At 39.9% G+C, this 23,649-nt stretch overlaps 1 protein-coding gene across 2 annotated transcripts; it reads right to left on the reverse strand.

Annotated features, from left to right (window-relative positions):
• Nucleotides 1–6,253: 6,253 nt before the first annotated feature.
• NR2F6 (nuclear receptor subfamily 2 group F member 6) lies at nucleotides 6,254–21,150 on the reverse strand. 2 transcript variants are annotated; one of them, XM_075206893.1, is made up of 4 exons: nucleotides 19,737–21,150; nucleotides 16,001–16,122; nucleotides 8,786–9,313; nucleotides 6,254–8,569 (listed from the first exon to the last, which is right to left on the reverse strand). In XM_075206893.1, exons 1-4 carry the CDS (start codon nucleotides 20,006–20,008, stop codon nucleotides 8,295–8,297), a joined length of 1,197 nt encoding a protein of 398 aa, XP_075062994.1. In that variant the 5' UTR covers nucleotides 20,009–21,150; the 3' UTR covers nucleotides 6,254–8,294. The 2 variants fall into 2 exon arrangements, with proteins under 2 accessions (XP_075062994.1, XP_075063002.1); XM_075206901.1 differs by having other exon boundaries at nucleotides 16,028–16,122; nucleotides 19,737–21,149.
• Nucleotides 21,151–23,649: the final 2,499 nt, after the last annotated feature.

The raw sequence follows: 23,649 nt of genomic DNA on the forward strand, positions 1-23,649 counted from the left end.
GTTTAACAGAAAAGATGGTAGATCAAATATAGTTATCCAACATCATTGCCATCTATCAGAGTGTTTATGCAAAACTGTGCGTGTGTCCGACTTGGAGGGGAAAATGTGTGCACGCCACCACTAGAGGTCAGTGGAACATATATATATTCGACTAAGTGCTAAAGGAGAAGGAGATTGCAGGTTTCCAGCCCTTTTACACCAAACTCTCAACAGGAGAAACGGATGTGACTGTCTTGTCAAAGTAAAATAGGGACAGTGGGGCATGACACAGCCCAATAGTATCTCCGACTACAGCCCATACAGCAGTATAGAGGATTATGGCCCTAACACTTTAGACAAGAGTGGTTCAGACACCAGCAGTGATGGGCCACTGCACAGCAGTGGATCAAAGTGTAGGTAAACGAATGTGTTCTATGCACAACAATTCACGAGCAGATGGCAGCGGTGGTTGAAACACAGAAGGCCAGAAAGGTGATGTGGAGTCCATCCACACAATGTGTCCAAAAACAGTAAAGCCTGTACTGTGAGCACCTCTCAAAAATAGCCTGGCACATGGAGCATGTTCACCATAATAAGATTGAAGTAACCGGGCCATGAAATTTCCAAGCACTCGAAAGAACGGTGCATGCAATTGGTATATCTTCCTAATAGAGGCAACTTTGCACACAAAGTTGAGGTAATTAAAGGACAGAACACGGCATTCTAATACCATGCAATCTTCCAGAGAAAGAGATGGTTGCCGAAGGCATCAAGCACTGTGCAGTCTACCAAGGCTTGTTTGCAAGAAAATATCTGTGGAAACACATGAATAGATGTAAGCTAAACTGAAGGGGCAATATGCCCACAACTAGCAGGAACAGAACCCAGTCTGTGTGTGCGTTTGCTCAGCCTGTTCCACCTGACATCAGTGGTGGCTTTTGGAAGCTTTTGAGCGAAATTTCCCCCCCGCAGCAGCTCCATTTCTTCAGCGCTGTCCTATACAGTAACCGCGGCGCTGTCTAAGAAGCGCCCGCGGCGGTGTATACACTACGCTTCTTTGACAGCGCCGCGGCTGCTGTATAGGACAGTGAAGCTATAGCGGCCACTTAGCGCAGGGGGGGGGTTCTGAAGACTCAGAAACCCCCCCTGTGTGCGCCACTGTCCCGTCCCCCCCCCCATTTGTTCCCAAGTTGTACTGTCTCACATTTTTCTAGTTTGTAAAAGTGTCATTTAGGGTTTAAATTAACAATAAATAATTTACAAACATTTTACAAGTTCATTGAAGAAAAACCGCACGTGATATAACCATTACTAACCGATACAAAAATCAACTTTCCTACGCTCTGCCTGAAGCTGCTCTTATTGACTAGTAGATGTCCTTCGCATTAGGACGCTACAAAGAGCAACTATTAATCATGTTTATTTTATTTTTATTTTTTTTCCCCCAAAAAGTATTAAAAGTAGGAAGATCCTTCTGGAGTTAGGTGACTAATAAATTGGTAAAAAGTGTGTGGGGAAGTATTTATTGTAATAACAGATATTGAGGTGCCTTTTAATACCTGACTGCCCAGGTATTCAAAGACATGTAAAAGAGCTCTTGCACACCTTGGATTTAATAATGCAAAATCCATGCAGGTGGACTTTCACAAACAGACAAAGCCTAAATTATGTAATCACAATAACTCCCAATTCTCAAGGTATGGAGATTCAGCCTAGAAACACCTGAGGCCTTCCTCCTTGGTCTGAAAATTCAAGCTCAATTTTAAAACCTCATCTGCGACCTTAAACAATAATTTGAAGTTTGAGTTACAAAAAGCTGTCACATCAATAAAATCAGAATACTTACCTGGCGGCTCGAACAACCTAGTTTGGAACAAGGCAGGGTTTCCAGAGACTTCTACAGGATTCTAATAAAGAACTGGACCACACTGTTACGAAGTGGAAAATTTTAGAACCAAGATTGAGAAGCTCATGAAAAAGTAACAGAATAACATCAGAATAAAAAACTTACCAAAGAGGGTCACTCAAGACAGGCTTGAGCCCTACCTGCAAAGCATATTCATCTCCCCGCACATTTTGCATGATAACATCAAGCTTCAATTCTTTCAGCAGCTATCCCCAGTGACCACTGCATAAAGACGTAAGCTTAGGGACCTATCTAAAGCCTCCCAAGAGAGATTCGTTATAGATATGGATATGAAGCCAAGTCTGAACCTTGGCTGAAAAACTGTCCTAATCAGGGTCCCCAGAGCAGAAAAAGACATGCCGACGCACCTGCACGAGTTAAGGCCCAATTCAAGGCATTCTCTGCATCTCCTCATTCTTCCAGGTTGCGCTCTCCAACCCTCTACATCACCAAAACATCAAGGTGTAGTGTGAACATCATCCTTTGATTTGATGCTGTACCTCTGCAGAACTTCATGGCCCCTTTTTTCATTCACCTTTGCTTTCATTCTCTCTCTTCTTCATTTCTCAGTTGTATAGTCCCTGATGGGGTGATGGACTTGTCACCTTCCACATCTGGACAATTAAGTCATATAGACAGTCGCAAATTATACAACGTTCATTACACCCGCTTACTTGACCCTGTTTGTCTGTTTGACAGAGATGGGTGAGGGAGAGGGGTTAGGAGAAATCACCCTTTCACCCCAGTTTACACCTTACGAATATAATTATTGATTATAGCTAGGATCTTATTTCTGCACCTTCTAAAATAGTCTCATAAACGAGAAAACATCCTTCTGACTATGTGATTATATATAAAGTCATAAGTTCTACTATCATCATTCATTCGCCAATAACATCAACAATACACCATCCGCTTGATTAATCCCAACCACACATAACATGCGCAGCACCACACATCTTGAATGCTACCGCTCAAAAACATAGGAATGCCCCACCCATTGTATGGCCCGAACCATGACCCTCCCCTACCCCACCTTACTCACCATATTCTCGCAATAACTCCCCGATTGGATTTCTCTGTTACCCATCTTTCACCCCCCCCCCCATTCAAAAGTCGCAAGTTCAATTATTGAGTAAAATATGTTTGTCAAATACCCCAGGAACAAGAGAACATTCTCGACTCATAATACTCACTTCATCCATAGCATAAGTTCCCTAAAGTACATTCATCCACTCACACGTCCAACTTCTAAGTCCTCTGACATTTCCCTCCAATCCTACACCCCATAATTATAGGGTATGTTTACATATGTTTGGACCCCAAAAGTCTTAAACACTCATCACCACCTTCCGCTCTACCTCATGGGAAACTGTGCCTGACCCTTCTCCCACTGTTCTCTCCTTGAGCCAGGGAAAAGCACCCCCCAAGTCTGTTAAGCCTGTACATTCCACACCTTTAACAAAATAAATCAACAATCTTTCTCCAGGAAACCCATTTTAAAGACCCCAAGCACCCATCACTGACCACCAGAAGATATCCAAACGTATTCCACTCCTCCAGCGCAACCAAATGCAATGGAGTGGTAGTCCTCTTATGAACTAACCGCTGAGCATAAAGATAAAGACAATGGTTACATTCTCTTAACATGTATACTCGGATCAACACAGAAATAACTCTAGCCAATGTATATGCTTCTCCCCCATCCTGGTTTCAATAAACACAGGGGAATCTTCATATGAAAGAGGGTAGTTTATTTCTTTTTCGTGACAGTGCAGACTAATGGCATTTCCGGAAAACTCAAAGTCTTCAGAAAAAAAAGCAGGGTAGAATTTATGTGGGCTTTGCATAAACAAATTACTGATATTGATGTTGGAATGTTACCAGCCTAAAAAGTGCTAAATTAGACTCAACAGAAAGGCCTAAGCTGCTAACTGGTTAGAAACCAGCCTGTGTACCACTCTAAATGAATCCCATAGTCATAGGTAAAAGAGAAATTTTGACGCTCTCTTTGGAATTAACAAATGGGGCACAGAGTCCCTGACTACACCACAGACAACTTTGCCCTGCTAAATATCTATAAAATATTCAGTGAGGCTTCCTTGCTTACATTGTTCCACATTTGCATTGTTTGCCAGTTGGGAAAATAAACAGGCAAAGTGGTCCAGATTACCAAAACGTATCTACAAAATGGTTGCATAACAAATTTAGCCCAATTCTCTCCAAGGCCAAGACTTAAAGTAACACAGGATACTGATTGATGTCTATTTGCTGGAAATACAAATTGGTTTTTATTGAGGCATATTTGATGCCATGATCTTCCTGCATCAGGATCTAGCTCTGTACTGTTGGGAGGGCACCGATACTTATGGGCATATTCAATTGTGCACTATTACAATAATAGTGCGCGTAATTACAGTTATTACGGTACCTTTAACGCCAACTTTCAGCTAGCAGCTCAGGGAGAAATCCAGGTAAGAATTACCGTAATAACGGTAATACTTTTAACGCGTCGTTACTTTTGTGAGTAACGTGGCTAATTGAATATGTCCCTTACACTTTTTAGCTCTACATATAGGACTTCCTAATTCTCTGCATTCCCACCTTACATCATGCCAGCAGTACTGCCCTCACTTATATAATCATACGAGTATACAGATGACTGTCTCCCATAAAGTCAGCACACTCCTATCTTAAAACAATCTGTGCAGTGTCCATGGTCAGATTGGTTATTGGTTATATCATCCCCATCTAGTTCAAAACTGGCAACATGAAAGACAAACAGGAGATGAAGAATGAACATTAAAAACACGTTTAAAATACCTACCTTGTGTTTAAATTTACTTAATATTTTGCAGACAAAATGTCAAGTGACATAGTGGAGTAAGCATTGCCAAAGGCAATCCTAGAAATATATTTACTCAGAATTGCCCTGCATGGATGCTAGACATTTATCCTTTATGTCTATACTGCAGAAAAGCATTTTATATTGCAAAACAAGGTGAGGGAATGGTAGATAACTTTTTATCAAATACCCAAATAGACTCAAGATTTATTTGGAAAACCTTGAAATAATTTTAAATGGAATACACAATTGGCAAAATTGGAATACTTGATGAACCAGCTTTGGTAACATAAGTCACTTTGGCAAGTTATAAGAAGCAGCTTGGTAAATACCATTTTCGTTTTCAGGCTGCTATTATTTATTTACAATTCAGCACAATTTCCACACTGTCATGTGACTACAATCATGGCACATGATGTAGGGAGTAGGAAGGCTTTGGAATGTAAATAAATGATGATGAATGTCCCTCTGAGCTGGGTCTGCACTAGAAAATCCCCTGCTTTCTGCAATCACATGACGTGCTGAGATTCTGAGTCCATGTGTAACTAACAGCCATACTTATCTGCCCTTCAGCAAAAAAAATTAAAACTAGAGATCATGATTTGAGAAGGACAGCTAAGAAAACATAAAAAATGCTTAATAGGTACTTAAATTGCTATTAAAACAATAAAAAAAAAATGTATATGTGAGATTTCTGCTTTAGACACAATTTACTCTAATAAAGCAGGAAAGTATGGCTACTGGATATATGGTATACCAAAGCCTTATCTGTTGCTTCCTCTGCTGAAAAAACACCAGCTCGATGCAATCAGCTCATTATGCGGCTGGATTTTCTGTACACCGATTGGAAACAAGCCATACTTACTTGCTTTTGGAATAAATCATCTTTACTGAACATTTTATATAATACTGAATTTTGTTCCATTTATGCTCCAAGAGACTTATGTTCCATTTGTTACTGCTAGTGAACAGTAGGTGTACACAGGTGAAGCTATGAACAAAGTCTACTACACAGTGGATTATCCCTGTTCGTATTTATAATCATTTTTTTTCGTTTTCTGTAGTGAGGCAGAATAAGAGTACAGGCAAATTCCTACATCCTGAAGGGTACACATTCAGGTATGAGGATTTTACATACATATCTATGTTACAAGATGACTTCATAGTGAATCAATTTGTGCTTAAGGGTAATGACTTATAAAAAGCACTAATAATGTTAAACATGATACATTTCTGTTCTGAAATGTGCCCCCTTCTGTAGAGCATAGCATTGCTTTCAGTTGATAGGTATGACGGTACAGTCAGAAACACAGTTCCAATGATTGCTAATGTAGCTCATAATGGAACACTTTCATTCCAAACCCTTACATCCAGTTTTTTGTTTGTTTGTTTTTTTACACAGCTGTCAGATGTTTTAACTATCAGCATTCAATCCATGAATAAGTAGCTAAAAGTGTGGTTTACTCCTCACCACACCAACAATCATCCACCGATATTAATGCAACAAAAGAGAAAATGAAAAATCAAGTGAACTTCACACCTTGTGTATTTTGGTGTATTTTTTTATTTTATTTTGACATTCCTTCTTTGGCAATATTCCCTTCCACCCATTTTTGGCATTAGCAGAATGTTTATACATACAAAATTAAGAGTAGAAACACACAAAAGAACATTGGCTTTGCTAAACCACAATAGTCTCTTTGCTTGTCTGAGCAAACTGTAGTTCTTCAGTTCAGTCAACCAAACACAATTTATCAACTTGTGTTCTGGATCTTTGGTGCCAAAAGGGCCAACTCAAGGGATTCAAAACTGAAGCAATAGACAAGCTGGGACTTAATTTTCAAGATATACATATACATGATTAAAAAAACAGAAAGAAATAAACATTTTTAAAAGGTATATACAACAATGAACAGTGGTCATCCACAGTACCATTAAGAGCATTTGGAAGAGGAATAATATTTAACTTTGAGGCAGAGAGTTGCTAAGATTACTTTTTTTTTTAGCTAGTATCTTTTTATCTCTTCAAAATATTAGCAATTGATTTTTCAATTAGCATCTAGGACCATGGAAAATCAGGCAAAAATCATTATTCCCACTGGAACGCACCAGTTACATGAAAATACACTTTAGATTTGTAAATCACATCACAGAGCCTATGTGAACGTGTGCTTTATAAGCACTTTTAAGGACAGCACAGACTTAGCACACCAAAAAATGATGACGACATCTTACTTTCATCATCTTTTTGCATGTGCATCTCTAACCTGCAATATATCACTCACAAACACACTTGTTTGGAAAAGTAACACAAGTAAATTCGATTTAAAAAAAAAAAAAAAAAAAAAAAAAGTGCTCGCCTAGATGAGCCCTTAAAAAGAAAGTACTTGAAATGTTTAAACCAAGCTGTGACTTTTGGCTTCAGTTATTGTATTGTGTTCATTAAAGGTCAGGCTTGTTCTATGTATTCTCTCTCACTAGGTCATCTGATCAACAAAACAAAACAAGCCTTTTTCTCCACGATAAATGAGGGTGTGAGAAACAAAAGTACATAAACAACCACCAACGTGGATCTCCCCCTTCTATCCATTTCAGCCTTACAGAACAAAACCAGCTTAGGGGACAAAATGATTATATATTTTTCAGTTTATATATGTGGTACTTCATAAATAGATGTCGTGCTGTATTGTATTATTTTGTATAGCACCATAAACCACGTGAGTCATATGATTAAGAACTTAACTTTACATTATTCTTAAAAAGTAAAATAATAAAAACACAGTAAAATGAAGGAGCAGACAACCATATGGCAACATTTGTAAGGTACATTTAACAGCCTAAAGATTTATTTTAAGAGGACAAATGATTGTGGCTGATTTGTTAATCGGGTATTAAGAGGAGTAAGAGCGTAGAAAAAAAATACGAAAAGAAAATAATCATTAAAACTGTCATAATGAAAAGATTCAGCCAATTCCTTTAAAGGGAAAAATACATTTTCAACCAACTTATGTGTAGAGAGAATCCTACTCTTGACATACAGAGTTCACAGCCTCTGCTATAGGACAGGTTGCAATGAGCTCCATTTAAAATATTAAGTAGACCAAAGAAAACAGCATTTCCTTTCCATCCTTGGAGCAGCTTTCTTCTAGGACATTAAATGTGGACATTCAGGAGGTAGAGAGGATGTAGACTACGCTATGTAGTCAAAATTAAGTGACTCTCCTAGGGCCTTCATTGGAACAGTGATAAGGATGTGTTCTAGAGTGTCACTATAACTGCTAGAAGCCTATTTAGTGCTTTCATTATTAGCTACAAGCCCAGGAATATAAGAGACTGCCTTTCAAAATAGTTACCAACACCTGACAGTAACCAATATCCTATTTGTTTTATGGACAACAAAACCATCCTGGGGAAACTGTAAAACCATTTCTCCATTAATTTTGGAAGTGCCTTAGTATTTTGCAGCAGGGGAAAGGAGCATACACTCAGAAAGGTACAGTAAGCTGTCCCTATGTAGTGTACATAACGCAGCTAGATTAGGAACCAACCTCATTACAGCTGCTGCTACTGACCAGTTGAATAGGGCCAATTGAAACTGCTCCCAGAAAGGAGCATGTCCCGAATAAGTGTCTCTATGGGAGTTTTGCCCACAAGCCTCATAAAGAAGAGCTGGGAGATGAGGGATGCAGGCACAGCTCTGAGAGCAGGCAGCCGCAAGAGAAGTCGTCCAAAACGTTGGGGCTGAGAGGGGTACTGAGCACGGACATACTCGGTGAGTGCCACTTGGGCTTTCTCCTGTAAGCTCTCTACGTGGGCTGGGTCAGTGAGGTTTCTGGCATCTGAGGGGATACAAAACACAGATTTAGAACATAAGGCTATAAAAAGTTTAATAAGAATCACAACAAAAAGTATTACGATAAATTATATTGGCACCACTACAGCTCTAAATAATCTGCAAGACAAAATAAAAGGCCAAAAAAGTAAAACAAGGAGGAAAACATTAACTTTAATATGGATTACAATCCTTCCAATTAAAATAAAAACTCCAACATTACCTGAAGTAAAGAGTGCAATTGCTTTCAGACAGGCATACTCCGCTGAGTCCACCTGAAGACGATTAAGCTTCTCCACTTGATCCTGGAACACCCGTATCTGGTCCATGAAGGAGACCACCCTCTCAGCAGACATAGGGGAGGCATGGAAGCCAGCAGCAGCCAATAACGGAGCCATGTGCAGTGGGAGGGCTGATTGGGCTGCATTTAGTACAAACAGTTCACTCCAACTCAGACGAAGCAGGGAAACTTGGTCTGCCATAGCAAGCTCTGGGAAGTAGGGTATGTTTCTGGACCATTCCACAGTGCTGAAAAGGAGCCTGGCAGCCAACTCACAGATGTTATCAATGCCCATAACACTGCCCTGCTGAGCATACTGCGATCCATAACGTGATGCTGGGTAAGGTTCTGCCCGGAGGAGTTGGGAGATAAGTTCAGAAACTGGCTGTCCATTAAAATACTCGCCACTTCCTGGTGCGGTAGTGGGGCTTGCACTGGAGTGAGCAGGAGGGATCCTTCCTCGCTGGACAGCTAAAAAACAACAAAGTATGAAGTAAGCCAAGTTATAAAGCAAAGCATGAACTGTATTACACCAGCACTAAAGGTCATGTGCAGCAACACACAGTGACTCACTGCGATTTGTGTTTACATCTCAAATATGTTTGAGTATGCTTAACAACTTTAAATAAGAGATTTACATGGACCCTAAAGTTTGTATTTGCTTAATTGCGCCTAATACAAGGAATGCGTATGCTAGAGATATAGCTTTATGTTGTATATCTGTACAAGCCATGATGAAGCTGGATTGTATCTGTCTCCTCGTTACCCGCTATTTTTCATGTTGTGTCTGTTTGAGCATAAGCACGCCCCACTAATGTCATGCCACACACCAATGACATCAAACAGCCCACGATTATTAGGCCACAGGCGTAACCTGTTGTATTGTGAGAGGATTATCACAAATTATTAAAATTGAGAGGATGGCTTTGTTGGAGATAAGAGGATTATGGTCAGGGACCACAATAATGGCTCTCTAAGAGATCTGGCAATACCTTCGTTTAAGATATGCACAGTTTTGCGATTTGCGATAGGCATAACATACATTAATCTCTGAAATTTACAACTGAGAAAAAATAATAAGTGTCTTTAAATTAGGTTTCATTTTATTTAGCTTTTTAAGTAATTGTCAAGATATTTTATTTTACTAGCCATCAGATATGGACTATCTAGGGAAAGAACTACCAACTACACCTCTCTTCAAGTAGGCAAATGATAGGAGACGAGGCTGGTAAACAGTATAGTTTTATCTGTTTTCTCTCTTGTCTAGTCTATCAGAGCCCAAATCAAGGGCAGGGGACAACTAATAAATGGATTAAAAGAATTGTTATCCTTACCTCCATTAATAAACTTTCAATAAGTTACAAATGTTATATATATATACATATATATATATATATATATATATATATATATATATATATAATTTGTAAAAATTAGAAAAATGCATTGAGATGGAAAATGCATCATTAACTTCTGGTGAAATGAAAGAAACAGCCATCATACGGACTCTTCTACAATACCTAGAAGCGTTACCAGGGCTGGTTAACTCCCGGCTGCCAGGTCACTATGGCGACAAAAAATATGCCTCCCTTTATTTCATCTATCGGAGAACCATTACAGCTAGCTCCCAGCATGCAGAGCTGCCAGGTAAAGCACTCGGAGACACACGTCTACATTCAATGTAAAGCCAACAAAACATGCAAATGTATTACTGTTTCTTTGTAGAAACTTATTTTATATTATGTGCGGGGAGGGGTCACACGCGTGTGCCATGGTGCAAAGGGGCACAACACTGATGTTGTGAATACTGGATATAGGTAAGGATAATTAAAATGCAATAATATATTTTGCATTGCCACATTTTATGTTACAATATTACTAGCTCCTAATGTCCAGTCCTAGCTTCTACCTTTTGAAGAAATTTGCCAGAACTGAGCATTAAATACACTTTCCACTAGGATGATTTACCTTTCAGATACAGTCCAAAGCCTATTTATTTGTTGGTTGATCTTTAGTAAATGAGTATTTTGTTCACTTTGTGCAATAGAATATTTTAATAAAGTAGACTTTTAGAAAGCAGAGGACAATCCTCACAAGAGGCAGCTGTGGCCTTTAACCCCCTCTAATTTTCTGTTTACAGAGTTGACCTTCCACCCCCTTGTCTTTGTGCGGATAGAAACAGTGCTGATGTGTCTCATTCCTCTCTATGGAGACAGAAGCTGTGCTTCCCCCATATTCTCTGCTGTATACAAGCCATAATGCCTCCTCTGCATACAGAAATGGAACTCATCTCTTGAACAGAAACAATTAGTGCTGATCTCTCGGAGCTTCACCCCTCTCCTATAAATACAAAAAGTGTAGTCTTCCTTCCATTCAGAGTTAAGCAATACTGACCCCTCCCCTCTGCACACACACATGAGCTGTGCTGATCTTCCCCCTCCTCTCTGCACAAATACAAACAGTGCTGACCCTTTCTACCCACTCTTTTGAGCAGATAAAAGCAGCCAGGACCTCTTGGACTCTATGAACACATGCACACAATATTTACCACCCACTACCTTTCTCTGCAGAGATACACAGTACTGATCCCTACCTCTTTCCTGCACAAATACAGTGGTATAGTACAAATCACCATTCCTGTATAGATAAAAGCTGTGCCTATATCTCTACTGCCTCTGGATACATACATACCCTGCTCACTCCCTATTCTCTGCACAGAAACACAACAGCACTGGTTTCTGTACAAAATAATATAGGAATACATACATACAGCTAACAGCCTGGCAGGCCATACTCGGACTAGTGTGCTGAACTCCCTAACTTATTTTTCTCTATGCTTAGCTATACAAATAAATATATGCATTTAATAGTGCTACCATCTGATACAATCCCTTCTCTCTATAACCAAACAGTGTTGGTATCGCTATTTACCCAATTATTTTAAATACTGTTGTATCTCTCCACAACATGCAAATGTATTACGGCTATCTCTGCTCTAGGCACAGTGAAGAGATCATATTCTGCATAGGGATGTGGTTAATGTCAGCAATATTGGTGTCTCATATCTCATTTTAGAAAGAGCTGATCTACCACACATCCCTCACGGGTACTAGGATCACATCATTTCCCCTGCCTCTGTAGGCAACACTGTTCCCTGTATCTCTTATGTACATTCAGGTCTTTGGTATCTCCCCCCAACTCTGTACTTGGTTCACTCCATGTTTGCTGAGCCCTGCGAGGAATGTGCTGAACTGAGGAAGTGGCAGCAGAATGAGGGAGGAGAGGGGGAAAGAAAGAGCTTTTATTTACTTTCTAATGCCTGAATGAGCGCTTAGGATTCACTGAAGCAGGGAAAGGGCACAGAGCTCTAAGCTCATCAAAAGAAGGGCAGAGTGAAGAGTAACAGAAAAGAAGGGGAGAGTGACTGGGGGGGGGGAAAGGAGAGGAGAGGAGGAAGGCTGAAAGATAGAGATACACAGGGGAGAAGGGTCAGGATGGGACATAACTGAAACCAGGTTATATGACAAAGGGAGACCCAAAAGGAATTACATGTTTGAAGTATGAAAGAGGAAACAATAGGAAGGACAGAACTAGTTGCTATAGATCTTAAACCCATCACCTTCAAATTAAAATGATTTTAGAGCCCAATCAGTTGCTCTTTTAAAGCTCTCTGCAAACCCCTTTACTCAGCTCACATAAATGCTTTGTTGTCCTCTACTTCACTGCCAAAGTTGGAAGCTTATGCACAGTATTCACATGTGATTCACAGCTCTGACCTTTATCTACCAGAAGGTCATGTGGTCACATGATAAGGTGTTGTTCCTGGACGTCACCTGCCCTGTACTCATGCACCATGTCCCTGGCGGTTTATCTACATTCATAGATTATCATAGCTGCTATCTTTAACCTGAAAACAACAAAACTAACATAGAAGGTAAAAGATGTAGGTTAACAGGTACATATAATCATGCAAGGGATAATAAACACACAGTTACTTGCAATGAGAGACTTGTTGCAACTGAGGAGACATTGGCAGGGTACTCCATTGACTAAGAACAGAAAGAGCTATTACTGAATTTATTTTTTGTTTTACAAAAAGTAGAGAGATAGTATTTGTGATGGTGTGCTTTGTGGGAGGAATTGGATAGGATAATTAACAATTTCTCAGCTTCCTGAATTTGTGACTGGAAATCAAGATATCAGACACCAAACTTGAAGGATGCCTATGTAATAATTAAAACAATATTGCTTATTTAACATTAAAACAAAACAATTGTAAAGCCTAGTTGCTATTGTGTCTTAAATGAGACGTCGAGACTGGAAAAAGGTTACTTAAATCACTTTGAATGTACACTACAAGGCCAAAACAATGTGGACACCTGAACATCACATATATACACTATATGGACAAAAGTATTGGGACGCTTGACCATTACACCATCAGGGACTATAATGACATTTTATTCAAATACATATACTTTAATATGGAGTTGGCCCCCCTTTTGCAGCAATAACAGCTTCCACCCTTCTTGGAAGGCTTTCCACAAGATGTTGGAGTGTTTCTGTGTGAATTTGTACCCATTCATTCTGTAGTGCATTTATGAGGTCAAACACTGATGTTGGATAAGAAGGCCTGATTCGCAATCTCCGTTTCATTTCATCCCAAAGGTTTTCAATGGGGTTAAAGTCAGGGGTCTGTGCGGGCCTGTCAAGTTCTTCCACACCAAACTCATCAAACCATGTATTTGTAGTCCGTGCTTTGTGCACTGGGGCACAGTCATGTTGGAATAGAAAAGGGCCACAAAGTTGAAAGCATAGCACTGTTCAAAATGACTTGGTATTCTGAAGCATTAAGATTTCCCTTCACTGGAGATAAGGGGCCTAACCCAAACCCTGAAAGACAGCCCCATACCATTATCCCTCCTTCACGAAACTCAACAATTCGCATAATGCAGTCAAACAGGCAACATTCTCCAGGCATCTGCCAAACCCAGACCCACCCATCTGACTGCCAAACAGAGAAGCGCGATTCATCACTCCATATAACACATTTTCACTGCTCCACAGTCCAGTGTCAGTGTGTGCTTTACACCACTTCACCCGACGCTTGTCATTGGTCTTATTGATGTGTGGCTCCTATGCAGCTGCTGGGCCATGGAAACCCATTCCATTAAGCTCCTGCCGCACAGTTTTTGTGCTTACATTAATGCCAGTGGAAGTTCGGAACTCTTCAGCTATGGAATCAGCAGAGCATTGGCGACTTTTAAACACCGTTCGCCTTAGCAGTCGTTGACCCTGCTCTGTGATTTTACATGGTCTTCCGCTCGTGGCCAAGTTGCTGTTGTTCCTAAACGCTTCCACTCAGTTATAATATCACTTACAGTTGACCGTGAAATTTTATGTCTGCTGAATATTGCACGAACATTGCAAAGGTAGTATCCTACCATAGTACTACGCTTGAAGTCACTGAGCTCTTCAGAACGACCCATTTTGTATCACAAATGTTTGCAAATGCAGACTGCATGGCTAGGTGCTTGATTTTATACACCTCTGGCAACGGGTCTGATTGAAACACCCTCAATTCAATAAATAACAGGTGTGGCCAAATCCTTTTGTTCATATAGTGTATATGCTTGCTGAACATTTCATGGGTATTACCATCCATTCAGGCACAAGAGCACTAGTGATGCCAGGCACTGATGTTGGGCGGTAAGATTTTCCAATTCTTCCCAAATACATTTGATGGGTTCAAGTCAAGATGCTATGCAGGTCAGTCAAATCAATCCATACCAAACTCGGGATTCCATTTTTGGATGGACCTTGCTTTGTGCATGGGAGTATTGTCATGTGAAACAGGAAAGGGCCTTCCCCAATCTGTTGCCACAAAGTTGGAAACAAAATAATTCTTTACAATGTCTCTGTATGCTGTAGCATTGAAATTTCCCTTTACTGAAATTATAGGGCCTGGGACAAACCACAAAACACAGCACTAGACCATTATTCCTCCTCCACCAAGCTTTACATTTGACAATACACATTTGGGTAGGAAGCGATCTTTTGCCATTTGCCAAACCCAGATTCATCCGTCAAGAGTGCCAGAGAGTGAAGCATGATTTGTCCCTCCAGAGAACACGTTTCCACTGCTTCAGTCAATGTTTGGCATTGTGCATGGTGATCTGAAGCTTTTGTGTAGCTGCTCGGCCAAGGAAACCAAATCTATGAAGCTTCCAATGAACAGTTTTGTGTTGACGTTGTTTTCAGTGCCAGTTTGGAAATCGATAGTGAGTTTGCAAACAAGGGCAGGCAATTTATACGTGCTACATGCTGTAGCAATCGGTAGACGCTCTCTGTGAGCTTGTGTAGCTTATTGCTTCTTGGTTGAGTTGGTGGTGCTCCTAGACGTTTCACGTTTCTACTTCAAAGTAACAGTACTTACAGCTATAGCAGGCCAGAAATTTGACAAACTGACTTATTGCAAAGGTGGCATTCTACAACAGCGCCACGTTAAAAAACACTGAGCTCTTCAGTACAACCATTCTACTGCTAATGTTTGACTATGGAGATTGCATGAATGTATGCTTGATTTTATGAAGGGGTGTCCACATAGTTTTGGCCTTGTAGTTTATCTTACTTCTGGGCAATGCCATTTACATTACACTCTGCAAATCAATGCCTCACCTAATGGACCTTTTAGAGCATTACATTGGCTTGTATGTCACAGAACATGCACCATGCTCTAAACATTCAGAGGGTTTGGGATAGTGTTATAGGACTGCCATGTAAATTGCATTGCTCAGAAGTCTGTTCTGTTTTTGAAGTGGCATATTTGCATATTGTTCCTACGAAGTGTAATTCAGAAATCTCTCCAATTCTTCTACTTGGTTTAGTAAGATATGATGCACAATCCAGTGTGATCAAATACAACCTAGACCTAAACCTAAACAAATAAAATGTGATATTAGAAGCTGCAAAATAGTTGTGTGTCCATCTAAAGGCACAATATTGCAGGCAGTGCTCTTATATAGATTAACGGACTATCCTTTTTATTTTAAAGTAAGGAGATACACAGGTTTTAGTTAGAAACAACGGTATAGTGTACAATGGAAAGAATAAGCAAGTCTGAGCACAGTACGATGAGTAAAATATGGCATAAATGACCTTGTCTGAAGGTTGCATGTACAGTACCTTCCTTCCTCATGCCCACACGGAAGCATTTCTTTAGTCGGCAGTACTGACATTGGTTGCGGTGATGCTGGTCAATCTGACAGTCACGATTTGACCTGTAGATAGACATAATGCAAGGTAAATGAAGAGTATGAATAGATTTGCAATCAGAATATATACTTCCTCATTGACATACACTACCCTATCTAATAATGAAAATATAATATAATCAATGTTATACAAACACCAAGCTAAAAACATAAAGCGCTAAATACAGATACATACATGTGTACTAATACACACATTCATATTCAAAATTCTGATCCCTCACAGCTGTTGAGCGATAAATAAATTACATTGTTGCTTATTAAAATTTCATAAGAATCACTTGCATGAAAATGTCCCAATTTCACACTGCGCCATTCCCAGCACACCCTGCTACTAATTTAGTGCACAGGAATAGAACTGCACCCATGTAACACCTTCTGAATTCACACTCATTCAATATTTTCTCCATAGAGCAGATGAACATCCCTTTAATGATATTCAAAAAGGTATTTCCCCCTGTTCTTTTTGTTTAAGGTGCAGAACATAACTATCCTGGTCAGCAGACCTCAGCTACAGTAGCTTATTTGTAAAGTATTCTCAGGACTATTATATCATCATCACCATTTATTTATATAGCGCCACTAATTCCGCAGCGCTGTACAGAGAACTCACTCACATCAGTCCCTGCCCCATTGGAGCTTACAGTCTAAATTCCCTAACACACACAGACACACACACACACACACAGACACACACAGACTAGGGTCAATTTTGATAGCAGCCAATTAACCTAACAGTATGTTTTTGGAGTGTGGGAGGAAACCCACGCAAACACAGGGAGAACATGCAAACTCCACACAGATAAGGCCATGGTTGAGAATCGAACTCATGACCCCAGTGATGTGAGGCAGAAGTGCTAACCACTAGGCCACTGTGCTGCCCATAATACATGCCTTATTCTATTGTGAGCTATGTAATTGCTTAATTTAATGTTTTGATGGGAATTACACAGAGAAAAAAATTCATGGAAACTAATATTTTGAATACTTCATAATACTTACTAAATAAATAATTAATTTAAATACCTCTTGGTAATGCCATTTCCCCTTTACTCTGGAGCACTATAGCAAGTTAATGTATTTTTTTGGTATTAAATCTTCACATAAATGATATTATCAAGATTGCATATTAAACATAAAAGACACAGCATACACCCACATTGGTGATATTATAGTCCTATTTTAGTTCTTCAAGTAGTTAGCAGCCACTAAACGAGCATTTGTAAAGAATCAATTGGTTTTTGTTTTCAAAAGTGTCTTCTGAGCGCAACGTCGGTACCGATACAAAGCGAAGCAATCATTAGTTAGAATGTGTGCGTACCAGTTCATTCAGCTTACATTCTTTCAAAGACTATCAGAGTCATGGTGCATTTTACAGTGTTTTGACAACATGAACATGCCCAGTGAATGTCCCAAACGGAAAAAAGTCATATGTATGTAACCTAAATATTCCTCTCCTACTCCCTGCCTGATGCCAGTGACACGGTTACGAGTGTTTACGTGTTGTATCAATTGCTGCCTCAAAGAGCATGCTGGGACTTGCTGTTCAACAACAAAGGAGTAGCATAGGTTGCTTAGGGTGCATTCAACACGCTTCCATGTTTTAGTAGCCAACTGAAAACAGACGTACACACTGAAACATGTTTGCTTTAAGATAATTTAAAAACCTTATACAACTAAAAGCCCTGTGACATTGCTCATAAGAGTTAATTCAGTCTTCCATGTGAGTTTAGGTAAATAAAACTGTAGAGGAAAAGAAGGGTGGGGCTACATCTTAAATAAACACAATGCAAAGGTCAAGAGTAATAATGTTTCTCTTAACTGGGGCCAGGCCTGCACGGAGATTACACAGATAAGTGTTGGATTCTGGAGGCACCCTTTCTGTAGAGTTGCATTTTTGTTCAATGAAACATTCTACACTATTTTAATATGTATATATAAATGTATATACTATTTTAGAGCACCGAGAGAGGAAATAGATACTGTTAGGCAAAAAAAAAATGGTTGCTTGGCCAAAGCAAGGGAGGGGGGGGGGGGGGTCTGGGGGAGCGGGCGTGCTTGGGGGCTGTAGCTACATCTTTTCCAAATAACCATCTTCAATATTCACACTAGAGGCTCATAACTAGAAAAAAATGTTCCCTGGCAGGCCCCAGATTCATCAGAGAATAGACATTTTTCAGAGAGATAAATTTAATAGTAATATTTTATAGAAAATTGTCATCCATGCTAATTACCTGAAAAATAGCTAAATGAGGATGTTCTCCATTTTATTTACTTACAAAATGATATCTCCATAGTCCACTACCCAATGGCATCAAAATACTTTTTTATTTATTTATTGCTTTTAACATTACACCTCTAGTGTTTGTTAACCACCACATGACAAGCACAATCACACTTGACATGTGGTGTCTCTGGCATTTAATGCAATGCCAGTTGGCAAGGGTCCTTGTGATGAAAAGATTACTAAGAATGGAGCCAATGTATAGGATTCTAAGTTCCATTGCACATGGCTTCTAGAGATTTTACTGCATATCTGTCTATCTTCTGACTCCAGTGTGAAACTAGAGGACAAATACAATATTCAAACTTTGCAACAGAATACATTTTCTGTAAAATGAGAACATTTTATAAACATGAGCAATGTCTGTATGGAACTACAAACACAAAAATATGTAGAACTTCAAGAATACAAACACAGTGTTTGAGTGGAGGACCTTATGAACTTATTACAATATGATAACATATGGTAATATGATCGCAAGTGATACTACATTACCAGGCACAAAATATAAAACTTAGTTAGGACTCATATTTTTAATTGAGTACACACACTACTGTACATTATTGTATGTTAAAAAGCATCAAAAGGTTTGCTGACCATAAATACTTCTCCCTCTTTATAACACCAGCTTAAAATACAGGCCAGCTTAAAATACAGGCCATGACTGGTATCATAGAGTGTTGTTTTAAATAGGGTGATATATGATGGAATTCACACATTGTTATGCATAAGAGCAGAGAATACATGTTGTGTTGAAGGTGAAATGGTATTAAGTACCTTCACATTTCTTAGGCGTTATGTGATCCTACATACCATACACACTAATTCTACATTAGAGTCAATAGAACATGTCCTTAGTTTTGTGCTGAAAATGTTGTGGAAGAGAAATGTAATTACAGTAGTGTTCATGCAGAGGTCAATAAATCTAGATATTTCAGATGGTTTTGCAGAGGTGCTGGAAGTCACTTTCTACACACTAATAAATATATATATATGTATATATATTACACACATACACGGACATCTTATTGATAATTGCTGCCCCTGTTGCACCAGTTCGTTATCAACAACAGATCACCGACAGCCAGGTAACATAACTTTGCAATCTGGCTGGACCACTGTGCAATATATAGCACTTAACCTCATGTATCAAACTCCTTTGTCCTATAGATTGTTAGCTTACGAGCAGGGCCCTCTTATCTCTCTTATCTCTCTGTCGGTCTGTAATACCCAATATTGTTATTACTGTTTGTTAAGCACACAAAGATATTTTCATAGATACGATTTCACTTAAATTTATACAACATAGCCTTCAAATACATAGGACAGTGGTACATACCTGCAGGTGTAACTGAGGTTTCTACGTATACTCCTTTTAAAGAAACTTTTGCATCCTTCACAGGTAAACACCCCATAATGCTTGCCACTGGACTTATCACCGCACACTACGCAATCCACCTGAATTCCAGGCCGTTCCTCATCACCCTGCTCCGGGTCACTCATGCCTCCAGGAGGTGAAGCCTCATCTTCCTCTGAGTTTCTGGGGTAACCCTTCCCCATCCCATTAGTTTCACCGTTGGGGTCTCCCCAGCCCCCAGACACCATGGCCATAACAGCACCAAAATCAATAAAACTTATAAAATGAGCGCTCAGAATATAAGCCCTTGAATGTAAATATTAAAGGGTACTGTAATTTTAGCCAATTATATCATTTTCTTTACAAGTCCATTTTTTGAGTGTAAAAAAAACCTAAAATAGACAATGTAAATTGTTGTATGTCAGGATCTTTGTAATGCAACAATTCATTCAATTTAAAATGTAATAAAAGTGAATTTTAAGGTGAATTGCTGGGGAAATATATTAACTTTAAACACCAACTGTCACAAGCGTCTTACAGTAGTAAAGGTGATTTTTTAGAATTACCAAAAGTGGGAAAAGTTATGGCTTCTTTTTAATGTTAAAAGAGTGAGCAGGTGGTTACAGAGGTCATAGTTGTATCAGCACTTTTACCCTTCTTGTTTGGCCTGCCAGGGTTATAGAAACAGGACAGACAGGTTATGTGGGATCTAACAGGATGGAATGAAATACAGCAGCCCTGAGGGATGTTATGGAATATGACAGAGCTGCTGCTATACGACACAATTGTATGAGAAGAGAAATAAAGGTTAAATATAAATAACAGAGATTAGCAAATGTAGTGGCAAGGTGTGGAGATTAGTTTTGTGGGGTACTGGCAGATTGTTTAGTCAATAAGTTAAAGTGTAAAGAAGTGAATAGAGAACTAATCATCAGCATGAAAGCAAAATGCTTTGCTTATGTAGTTTGTACGACTAATAATATGGTTTATCTGTGTAATATTTGCATTATAGCACAGCTTGTGGGTTCCCTGCTGTAAGATGAGTGTCTGGGATGATTTAGGAGAGACTTTAAGATCGTGTGCTGTTCCTATAGTGTCTAATGTGTGCGGTCTAGGAGTTACGGGATGTGTCTATAGTGGGAGTTTAGTGGTCTCTGTGGGGTTGGTTGTAGTGGAAGGATTCCTGCAGGGCGAGACGTGTGCGGCTATCTAACGCGTCCAATGGAATAATAGGTTTCTATGGGACAAGTGGATAGTCTAGGACCTAAATCGGGAGTATGTGAAGCCCCCCTGCGGGGTGCAGTTACCCGGTGAAGCCCATCTCTGCTCGCCCCATGCCCGGTCCGGAGTGCGGCCGATGGGAGCGGAGAGGGTGGAGAGCTGGAGCCCCTCCTACCATGTGACACCCGAGAGGAGGGTCCTGGCCAGAGGAAGGATCCGGCATCCTGGGGAGGGGGCCGTCTTGTGTGTGTTGTGGGTGTCTGTTCTGCGAAAGAGCAGGGATAAGGGTGCTTGTCTCCATATGGGGCTGCATCACGTCTCCATTTAAACACAGTGGACCACGTCAATGAATATTACATTATACAGCACCACAAATAAGAACAATTACTGTGAATTGTATTTGGCACACAGTCCAAGAGCTGTCGTACTGTGTAATTGGCCAGGGACATTGACAGGACACAAAATTCCAGCGACAACTCTTCAAAACCTGGGAGTGTCTGTGGAAATTTGGGACAGTGGACACGTATTATACAGGTCTGAGCTAACCAAACAAGCAACATTAAAATGCATAGCGGGGAAGTTTTCCCCAAATAACACATCCTGTGACATCACCTTTTACCAAACCAAATAAAGACACGGACACCAAATTAAAGTTGGAATGAATGACGGTATTTATTAATATTTAAACTATTAGGACTGTAAGGCGGACGAGAGCAGGGCAGTCAGGAACGCAAAACCAATAAAGGTGGAAAGGTCAGACCATAGTACCACCAACCCAGGATCATACCTTATCTATTGGCCGGTGCTAAGATCAAGTCCAACGGCAAGACTACGCCCCCTATTAACTCCGCCAGTATAAACATACAAAACTGGCCCAATGGTTCTACTAACATATGGACCAACCATGGTATGACACCATAACCACAGAGGGGTAGTGACCTATGACAAGATCACCCGAGCACCATATGCACAGTTACCGACTGCACTGCTCTCCTACACTAATCAGATACAACTAAAAAGAACCCAAGAAATTGCAGGGAGGGCGGGAGAAATCTGGAAGCAGGAAGAACTAAATCCTGTCTACACTGACTTATAACTGTGTATAAGTCCCAACCTCTTCCTGCTCCCATTGGCTGAAATTCCAGGAATCCACAGATCATAGGTTCTTTGGCAAGTCACTCACCCGCATGATTTTAACTACGTTTAGTCTAATGGACACACTTCTCTTGTGAGAAAATAATCTGTCTGAATATTTGAGAATTGAGTTATGATTGCTCAGTCTACTCTCACAGAAATACAGTTAATTTTCATGTGGTGGCCAATTAGACTTATAGAAAGATTATGTAGGATTACATCATTGGGCCACTGACATTGCTATGATTGTACAGCTGGCTATATAAGCAGGTTGTCACACTCAGCCTGAGCAGCCAGCAGCAGGATTAATGTTAATATTGGCCATACAAGTGGGAGATGGAATTGGGCAATATCTGTCATTCAGCTCTTGGGCTGAGGGGTTAGATTACACAGGCAGATAGTCACCATCTTAAGATACATGCAACTCAAAATACACTAAATATGAACATGATGATGATGACTGCCGTATTAAAAATAAAATACATAAATAATGCTGCAACCCACCCACAAAGTAAGTGACCAGCACCAAAGTATAGCCTGCACTGATTACCGCTAAAAGCATGGGGATAACCCGACTTTATTTTTCTACACATGCCCTGTATAATAAAGCAAATTTTTGTGGCCCATTTTTAGATTTACATCAAACTATAAATCAGGCACTTAGCTGTGAAATGACTCCGCTTCCCTTTAGGTTAGAGCAAAAGGTTAACAGTGCAAATAATACCCTTTTCACACAGAGATATGGACCAGGGAATAACCCATGTCGTGTGAATGGGGTGACCTGGGTCCACAACCCTGGTCATGAACAGGGTTGTTCCCGGGTGAAGCTGGATACGCTGCTGTCTGAAAGGTGTTCCCAGGTTATTTGACCAGGGTTCAGTTAACAGCATCTCATCGGAGGAACTCAACTTGATAATACAGGGTAGACATGGGTCCAGTGTGAAAGGTGGAGACCTGGGATATACCGAGGACCAAAGTGCAGTGTGAATGGTTGAAACCGTGTTCATTATCCTGTGTCTGACCCGGGATTTTGGTGAGAAAGGAGTAGAAGGTTGTTTTCTCTGACTGCAATTACATTTTTTCTGAGGAAAATTGCTACGTGATTGTAGCTTTGCCTGTTCTGTAAAGATGTTGGGCAGTGATCCTATTTTTCAGATATGCACTAAAAAAAATAAGTGCTCCAGAATGCTGTACACTATTGAAATCTGGGTTTGAAGGGATTATATGAGTAGAATGTGCCAAAATAGCTTGGTGAGCTCAAATGTGCACATGTAATGGATCTATAATATATGATGTTAACAGATATGGAGGGTATCTCTAATACCTGTGTATATTGCTTTCTAAAAAGAAAGTTAAGTGCAAAGGCAGACATTAAAGCAGCAAATGACCTTACTTAACTTTTCCCCTGATCACATGCATCTATGCTTATCATTTGTTGTGCTCTCCCAGAGGCCATAGGGCGCCACATTGCACATTGTTACATGGCCCCTAAACAAAATCAGAATGCTATTCTATTGGCTTTAACATATTTTAAGTACAG

This window comes from Mixophyes fleayi, chromosome 1 (assembly GCF_038048845.1).
Source record: "Mixophyes fleayi isolate aMixFle1 chromosome 1, aMixFle1.hap1, whole genome shotgun sequence".
NCBI classification, from domain to species: Eukaryota; Metazoa; Chordata; class Amphibia; order Anura; family Limnodynastidae; genus Mixophyes; species Mixophyes fleayi.

Excerpts from the sequence above, each read along its gene's own strand:
- NR2F6 (XM_075206893.1), bottom strand. The coding sequence starts at position 20,008 with ATGGCCATGGTGTCTGGGGGCTGGGGAGACCCCAACGGTGAAACTAAT. Across the intron at positions 16,123-19,736 it reads AACCTCAGTTACACCTGCAG|GTCAAATCGTGACTGTCAGA; the intron begins GTATGTACCACT and ends GTCTATCTACAG. Across the intron at positions 9,314-16,000 it reads ACATGCAACCTTCAGACAAG|CTGTCCAGCGAGGAAGGATC; the intron begins GTCATTTATGCC and ends GTTGTTTTTTAG.